Raw genomic sequence first — 8,257 nt, forward strand, 5'->3', positions numbered from 1 at the left:
GTGTGCCACAACTACTGAAGCCTGCGTGCCTAGAGCCAATGCTCCACAACAAGAGAAGCCACCGCAATGAGAAGCCCGCGCACCACAATGAAGACCCAACACAGCCAAAAATAAAATAAATAAAAATTTTTAAAAAAACTTTATTTTTTAAAAAACGGTATACCTTAAAATCCTATTGCAATTCAAATGGAAAATAAAAATGGAATTAAATGAAATACAAAAATATTCAATGTACCCAAAAGAGGTCAGGAAAGGAGAAACAGAGGGGAAAGAAAGTGATGGGACAAATGGAAAACAAACAGTGAAATGGTAAACCTAAATCTAACTAAGTCAATTACTACATTAAATGTAGAGACCCGAACTACAATTAAAAGACAGATTATGAGACTGGGTTAAAGGGGCACTCTTTAAAGACAGAGAGTACAGATAATTTGTAAGTGAAGAGTCTAAACATATATGCCATGTAAAAATGAAGCACGAGGAAGCTGTAGTGGTTATATTAATATTAGACAAAGTAAATGTCAAAACAAGGACTACCATGTGATATAAAGATGGACATTTCAAAATTATTAAAATTTGCCAATTCATCAGACAGATATGAAAATCTTAAATGTGTATGCATTTAGAGTTTCAAACTACACGAACAAAACTGACAGAACTAAAGGGAGAAATGGACAAATCCACTAGAAAAAAAAAAAACACTGAAGACATAGAACATCTCTACAATACTATCAAGCATCTTGACCTAATTAACCTTTATAGATACCACCTAACAACTGCAGAATACACATTGTTTTCAAGCATGTATGAAATGTGCAGCAAGATACACGTTGGGCCATAAGTTAAATGTCAGTCAATTTCAAAGACTAAGAGATGCTCTCTGACCTCAGTAGAAGTGAATTAGAAATCCAACTACAAAAAAGATATCTTTAAAAGTCCTAAGATATTTGGAAATTAAACGCATTTCTTAAAAAACATGAATCTAAGAAAAAAGATTACGAATCTAAGAAATCTAAGAATATGAATCTAAGAAAAAGAGGAAATAAATACTTTAAACTCAATAATAATGAAAACACCACCTATCAAGATGTCTGCAATTCAGCCTAAGCAATGCTTAGAGGAATACTTATAACTTTAAATACCTATATGAGAAGAGAAGAAAGATTTAAAATCAATTATCTACGTTTCCACCTTAAAATAGAAAAAGAAATGCAAGTTAAACTCAAAGTAAGTAGAAGGAAATAAATAATAAATATCAAAGCAGATATCAATGAAATAGAAAACAAGGGATAGAAAAAAAAAAATCAACAAACCCCAAATTTGATTCTTTGAAAAGAGGTATGATATACCCCTAACAAGACTTATCAAGAAACGTGAGAGAAAACACAAATTATCAATATCAAGAGGGAACATCACTACTGATTCTACAGGTATTTAAAAAATGTTAAGGGAATATTTTGAACAATGTTTTGCCAATATATTAGAAAACATTCATGAAAGGGACAAATTTCTTGAAAAACACAACTTTCCAAAACTGACATGATGAAACAGAAAACCTGAATAGTTCTACGTCAATTACAGAAACTGAATTTCTTATGAAACTTTTCCTATAAACTCCAGGCTCAGATAAGTTTCGCTGGTGAGTTCTATCAAACATTTAAAGTTGAAATAGTACTAATCATATACAAACACCACCAGAACATAGAGGAGAAGGGAATACTTCCAAATCATTTTATGAGGCCAGCATAACCCTGATGCCAAAACCTAACAAGGACATGAAACGAAAATTATGGAGCAATATCCTTCATGATCTTAAAAGGAAAACTCCTTGACAAAATATAAAGAATTGCTACTTTGCTAATATTAATGACTGAATTATAATTATTTGAAACATGAGATAAAACTGCTTTCAGTTTGTTTCTTTATAAAGGAATCCCACAGACCCTGACTCTCGCAGACTCCCCCACATCTAAAAGGTATTTAGATGGTACAGGGTCGGCTGTACCAGCCTTTGTGGAAGGATAAATAAGAAGGCACAGCTTGAGCCCTGAAGAGCAAGGTCTTGCCCTTAGGATGGGCCCCCAGATCAGTCTGTAACACCCACATCCCCTAGATCTTCCTTATTACCAGCATGGAACAAAGCTGTCAAGGGAACTGGTGAAAAATGTGAAAAACACAGTATTAACGGCTGCTCAAAAAATACGTTTAATTGATTAATTAATTGACAAATTCAGAATAAAATCCTAGTAATGAAAATTGCCCTGACTGAAGGAGTGTTTCCCTCAGGTGGGGTGTTACTGAAATGTGGGCCAGCACAGTCCCAATGGGTGGGCAATCACACAATGTAAGACACTCAGTATCTCTGGTCCCCCAGGCCCTACATTTCATTAGCGACTCAAGTCAACATGCCCTTTAAAAGAAAAAACCCTCACACGTTTCCATACTCCCTGTTGGAGGGCGGTACTCCTGGGAGTTGAAAACTAACATTCTAACTAAGACATTTAAGAAAATACTGGACCTTTAACAGGCAGGTTACAACAGGAAAATAGCACGTTCTCCCTGAAACCACACACAGCTATTGTTCTCATCCATAGCCTCCAGAAGGGTTTGCATAGGCCAGGGGGTGAGCAAGACATCTGCGGGGACAAGGGGTAGAACTTCTATTTATTTCTTATTTCATCTTTAGAAGAAGAAAGAATGAAATTAAGCATTATTAATATTTAATATGTGGGTTGAGGATTGTACATCTAAATAATATATTGATACATATATTGGGGGTCCGTGCGCAAACCTTTTTTACCCATAAGGATGTGAGATCAAAATAAACTCAGAGATCTGTGCTTTTGAGGGACCTTCAGAACTGATGCGACCTCGTCAAAGGCTAAAGGGCAGCATGTTGGTTGGGTTTTCCAACCAGTGTTGCTTTGTGAGTATTATACCTTCACAACGCGGAAATCCAATCTGTGACAAAATCTGTTTCAAGGTCAATTTGTTGCTCTTAAGCCCATGCAGTTGAAGCCATTCCTCAGAAGAGATGAGTCTCTGCTTGACTGAGTCTGTTCTGGCGTGGCTCAGTCCCTCTTGCCACCGCAGCTGCTGCTCAGAGATGGTGGAAGATGAGCCTGGTACCTCCATCTCCGAGCTAGGATCTAAGTCATAGGGACCTCCTGTAAGGGCAATTGTCAACATCAGACTTCCCGAAAACTTGGAAACAATCTAACATCAACCAAGGATTGGTTTAATATAAATTACAGTGCAACCATTCACTGGAATTCTATCAGGTAAAAATTATAATACAACCTGTATATTTGTTGGCAAAGAAAGTATCTACATGTATGGCTAAAAGGTATCCATAAAATTCAACGTCTACATGTGTATACCCACAGACACTCAGAAAAACATCTAGAAAGATATGTGCCAATTTTTACAGTAGTTTTCTCTGTGTGGTGGAAGCACGTGTAGTCTTTGCCTTTTCTGTATTTTTTAAACTTTTACACTACTTAAACATTTCTAAGACAAGATTTACTTTTATAATCAGAAAAATACAAAACTCTTCCATTTTGGAAAATAAACATTTGCTCCTGAACCTTCATGACACATCAGTATTCCAGTTATAATCACACCTGGCCTTTCTCTTCCAAAGAGGATAAAACGCTGAAAGGAAACAAACCTTTTCTCAGGTGGAGTGGCTAACTGGGAGCTAGGGACATGGGGGCAACCAGACAGAGGCTCAGCCCTGATAGAATACAGGGACTCACCTTCCCACGTTTCATTCTCTGGGACTTCACTCGAAAGCTGTACTTAAACGTTCTGGCTCATGTAGCCAAGCTGTTCTGAGACCAACCAGACGCAATGCAATACACAACACACTGAACTGATCCAGACCTGCCTAAACATAGCTGGTGCACACACAGGGAAGGAGGAGCCTGACTGTAATGTAATCTTAACCCACTCATTGCAACTTCAGGCAGGGCCTGATGACTTGGAGAAAGAGTAGAAACCTCTGCTTCCCTCTGTATCTAGAATGTGCAATGCATATAAATGTGTTTCCCTGGAACGTAACATTTTTCAACAATGGAAAAACTCGCTTTTCCCATTTCTAAAACTCTAACCCTATTTTCTGAAAGTATCAGTGTTACGACATGCAAATTCAGTCAAACAGAAATCAATCCGACCCACGCTGGGGAGGTTTTGTAAAAAGAAGTTAGAAGTATTATTATTAGCAAACATTTATTTAACTTTATATATGTTCTGTGTAGTATATACTTTTCCTTACAATAACTTTATGAGGTAGGTAGTACTATTATTCCCATCATACAGATGAGGAAACCAAGACAGAGTGCTTAACTAACTTGCCCAGTTCTCACAGCTGGTGGGGGATGTAGCTGAGATTCTCACCCATTCCAGAGTCTATGTTCTGTGAACTTTACAGTAATGAAACCAACCGCAGCAACTTCCATTTGTTGGCCAGGAACTGAGCTTTTTAAAGACACTACCCACAAATTCTTCATCATGGTATCCGTTACCACTGCTGTCACCCCACTTACCTTTGAGGAATTGGAAGCTTCAAGAATTTAAAGAACTTGTTCAGGACCCATAGCCAGTAAAGCAGAGGCAGAAGTCAAAGCCGTTTCTTAACCTCTCTGCCATGGCGATAAGTGACCTCCAGCCTGGTCCTACGATACAAGCTTACTGATTCCTTCCAGTAAGACTGCTGTCCATCAGGGCTCCTGGGTCCTCACTGAAGACAGAGCACTAACCTTTATTATCAGAGCTCAGGCTCAATAAACTTCCTGGCTTATCATTTTCAAGTTTTTAAAGATAATGATTTCTATTTTAAGGTTTATGTGAATTTGTATTGTCCATATATGTTGAATTCCTAAGGTACACAAACGCATGCTATTGGTGAAGATCTTTCTACAAGGGCTCAATTTGATGAGAATGTTACAAGAGTATCTTGTAGAGCATCGTGTCGGAGTGGGAAGATTTAGAATGACAACTCTGTGTAGGTCCATTCTGCCATTTCAGGCAAGCGATTCCTCCTCTCTACATTGGTAATACACCCTAACTCCCAGGTCCACTGCAAGGAACAAATGTGGCAATACATGAGTTATGTGTGGGTGAGCACTTGATGTATTGGTAAGAACTATGTACAAATAAATTCCTTAAAAGTCATTACCCTTTATATTACTGCATGTTTGTGAGCTAATACATGGATGTTTTTAAGCTAAAAAAAAAACAGTCATTACCCTTTAGTACTTTGTTTCATATACCCACTTTTTCTCCAAGCCTCTTTTTTTTTTTTTTTTTTTGCGGCACGCGGGCCTCTTACTGTTGTGGCTTCTCCAGTTGCGGGGCACAGGCTCCGGACGCACAGGCTCAGCGGCCATGGCTCACGGGCCCAGCCGCTCCACGGCATGTGGGATCTTCCAGGACTGGGGCACGAACCCGCGTCCCCTGCATCGGCAGGCGGACTCTCAACCACTGCGCCACCAGGGAAGCCCTCTCAAAGCCTCTTTTTACCCACCATGTCCCCAGAGCTATGAAGTTTGGACTCCTCCTCCTTTAGAATCACAGAACATGAAAAGAGCAAGGAAGGCAGACTAATAATACGCTTCTACTCTCTTTTTGAGCTCTGTCCAACAGAGACTGCCAGCTGAAGAACTTTTAAATTTGGCCAGTGGTTCCTACAGAAACAAGAAAAAGGAAGTCCCAGAATATTTTTCACTATTTCACCATTTCCAGTTAATCTTTCTCCTTCTCAAACACATTCATCCACCTCCTGTAGTCTTCTTACTAGAGGAAGCTACAGGCCCTAGGTTAAAAAGGGAGCGCGGCCACATAAACTGTCCTACTAAGACTACTAAACTGGATTTAAAGAAGATCTCAGAAGAGTCATAGCTTTTGTTTTTAAGCCAAAGGGACGTGTTCTCAATTCCAAACAAAAGACAACTGAATCCTCCAGCTAAGGTGTATGCCCCAGTCTCTTTTGCATTCGAATGATTTTTTTTTTAAATAAAAGTTGTTTTTTATGTCCGGTTGGCTCTACTGGATCAGAGAACCTACATGAGGCATTCTAACTCAGATCTTGATGCTTCAGGCTTTTTAGCTTGAGAATACCCATTTTGTTGGAAATGAAAGCTTGGAAAGTTGAACTTATCCAGAGAAAACAAAGAAGGAAGGAGAGAAAGGGCACCTCCGACAGAAGGGATCATTTACACAGATGCGATAAGAGCTACTCTGTCAGAGCAAGGAAGCCTTCGAGAGCAAAGTTGTCAAGTAAACTGACAAAGCAACCCTTCCACACAGCCTTCCTGCTTTCCTACATCTAAGCCGCTCTCAGGTCGTTCTCCTACATGGAATCTTAGCCTTGAAGGCCCATTTCCAACCCTGCTCCTTCATTAAGACTCTCCAGATCCTCTCACCAACCTCCTGCAGCCTCCCCCTGGGAAAGCCCTAGTTTTTGCTCTGATACTTCACCCATATGGCCTTGGCCACTTCAGGTTTGTCCTTCCTAGATTGAAAGAAGGTTCAATGACTACAGGGACAAACTACATGAATGTCCTCAGCAAAGTGCCTGATATACAACAGGTACTTTGTACAGGTGTTGAGTTGAATTAAATTGATTGCTCAGAATTACTGAGAATCCTGATCTTCAAACAAGGCAAAGATTCTCAGGGCAGGAAACAGCTGTCTCTTTAAACAGACATTTCCCAGATATTACTATGCTATTATTATTCCTATTATAATTCAGTTTCTTCTTCTGAGGTTATTACAATATAGAGGAACCCAGAAGTTAGAAACAACAAATCCCAGTTGAGCACTTCCCTAAGTTTTAAAAGCTATCCCAAGAGCCAAAGTTTGGGGAAATAGAAAGGGGTTTCCTAAATAGAAAAAGTATAAATGGAAAAAAGAAAAAAATAAATAAAGAAGTGAAAGTCTGAGCTGAAGGCAGGGTCGGGCAGGCAGAATTTGGGGAAAAAATATAAAGTTGATTAAGCTGGCACAGTCCAAAAGGTCCCAACCAAGGTAACTAGGGGCTCCGTGTACAGCCAGCCTGGGGCTGCTAGGGCGTGCGGTTCTAGGCGGCCAATAGCTGCCCCAGGGCTGTCCTGGGGTGAGCCCCTGTGGAAGTCCTGACGCCTTAAGAGAGCAGGTCCTATATGGTCAGAGGTTGAGGGACCGTGCATGACTTAATTATGCATTAATTCAGCTTAAATATTTGGAAAACTCTACCTGCTTCACCTTATTACTGCTGGCCTATAGTACAGACAAAACTTTTCTAAGCTGGTTCTCTACCAGAGCGACCGAGCTTTCCCTGGGAGTGAGGTATGGTGCAAAGAGCTCTGAAATAGGAGGGGTCGGTCCCTTGTTTCTGGGTCTGACCCTCGTAGGAATTAGTTAAGTGAGTCAGAGCAAGTCGCTGCGCTTTTCTGGGCCTCTTTCCGCATCTGTAACCGGGGGCTAGTCCAGCTCGGAAACTGTATGCTCCCAAGGTTTCCCTACGCAGCTTGCTGGAAACCTCGGCACCTCAGAGGTTCTGACGTGAGGAGATAGTATCCCACACTTACTAGGCAACCTGTCAGATGAATGACAAGGCGATTCCTGTTCAGCAGCCACCCTCCCGTGCTAGGGGCACCGTCTGGCCCGAGAGGACAGGCAAGCCACGCATCCCGTTGGTTGAAAAAGCGGGCGCAGGGTCCGCGCTTGGCGCAATAGGATTCCAGCTTTTCGATATCTCCGTGACCCGATCGCGACCTGTTGACCACTGCGTCGCCGCGGTTGCTCGGACACCGCCAATCAAGGCGCGGCCCGAGCCGGCCCCCGTGGAGGCGGAGCCAGAGGAGAACGGGTGGGGCTCCCAGGTGGTTCCGCCGCGGGGCGGCGCGGGACTGGGTAGCGGGTCCCGCTGAGACAGACGGATTGGAAGGACAGTGTGCTGCGGTGTTGCAAATTTGCAACTGGTGGGGGGGGCGGGGGAGGGCGCTTCAGTTACCAAAATTCCTCATATCTTTGGATATAAGTATTCCTATAGGCATTATTTTCTCTTACTTTATTTGTACCTTAACGAGTAAGCAAAGAGCTCAAAATATGCGTCTGTGATTTTTCAGTCACTCGGAAATAAAATTGTGCTTGTGAAAAGCGTCTTTAAATCCTTAAGAGGAGATCCCACAGGCAAGAATTGTTTTACTATATGTATTGGGATATTAAACTGTGTCTTAGATTTTAAAACTCAAAAAGTGACCAGAGGGCTTCC

At 41.2% G+C, this 8,257-nt stretch overlaps 1 protein-coding gene across 3 annotated transcripts in view; it reads right to left on the bottom strand.

The window, feature by feature from the left end:
* The window catches only part of VWA3B (von Willebrand factor A domain containing 3B), a 207,824-nt gene extending 200,087 nt beyond the window's left edge, over positions 1-7,737 (bottom strand). For all 3 annotated transcript variants that reach the window (XM_067704215.1, XM_067704217.1, XM_067704216.1), the window contains exons 1-2: positions 7,572-7,737; positions 2,940-3,167 (exon numbers count right to left, since the gene is read on the bottom strand). In XM_067704215.1, coding sequence (XP_067560316.1) covers positions 2,940-3,135 — 196 coding nt within the window. In that variant the 5' untranslated portion in view covers positions 3,136-3,167; positions 7,572-7,737. The remainder of the gene's footprint in view (positions 1-2,939; positions 3,168-7,571) is intronic.
* Between the last annotated feature and the right edge of the window lie 520 nt (positions 7,738-8,257).

This window comes from Pseudorca crassidens, chromosome 14 (assembly GCF_039906515.1).
Source record: "Pseudorca crassidens isolate mPseCra1 chromosome 14, mPseCra1.hap1, whole genome shotgun sequence".
NCBI classification, from domain to species: domain Eukaryota; kingdom Metazoa; phylum Chordata; class Mammalia; order Artiodactyla; family Delphinidae; genus Pseudorca; species Pseudorca crassidens.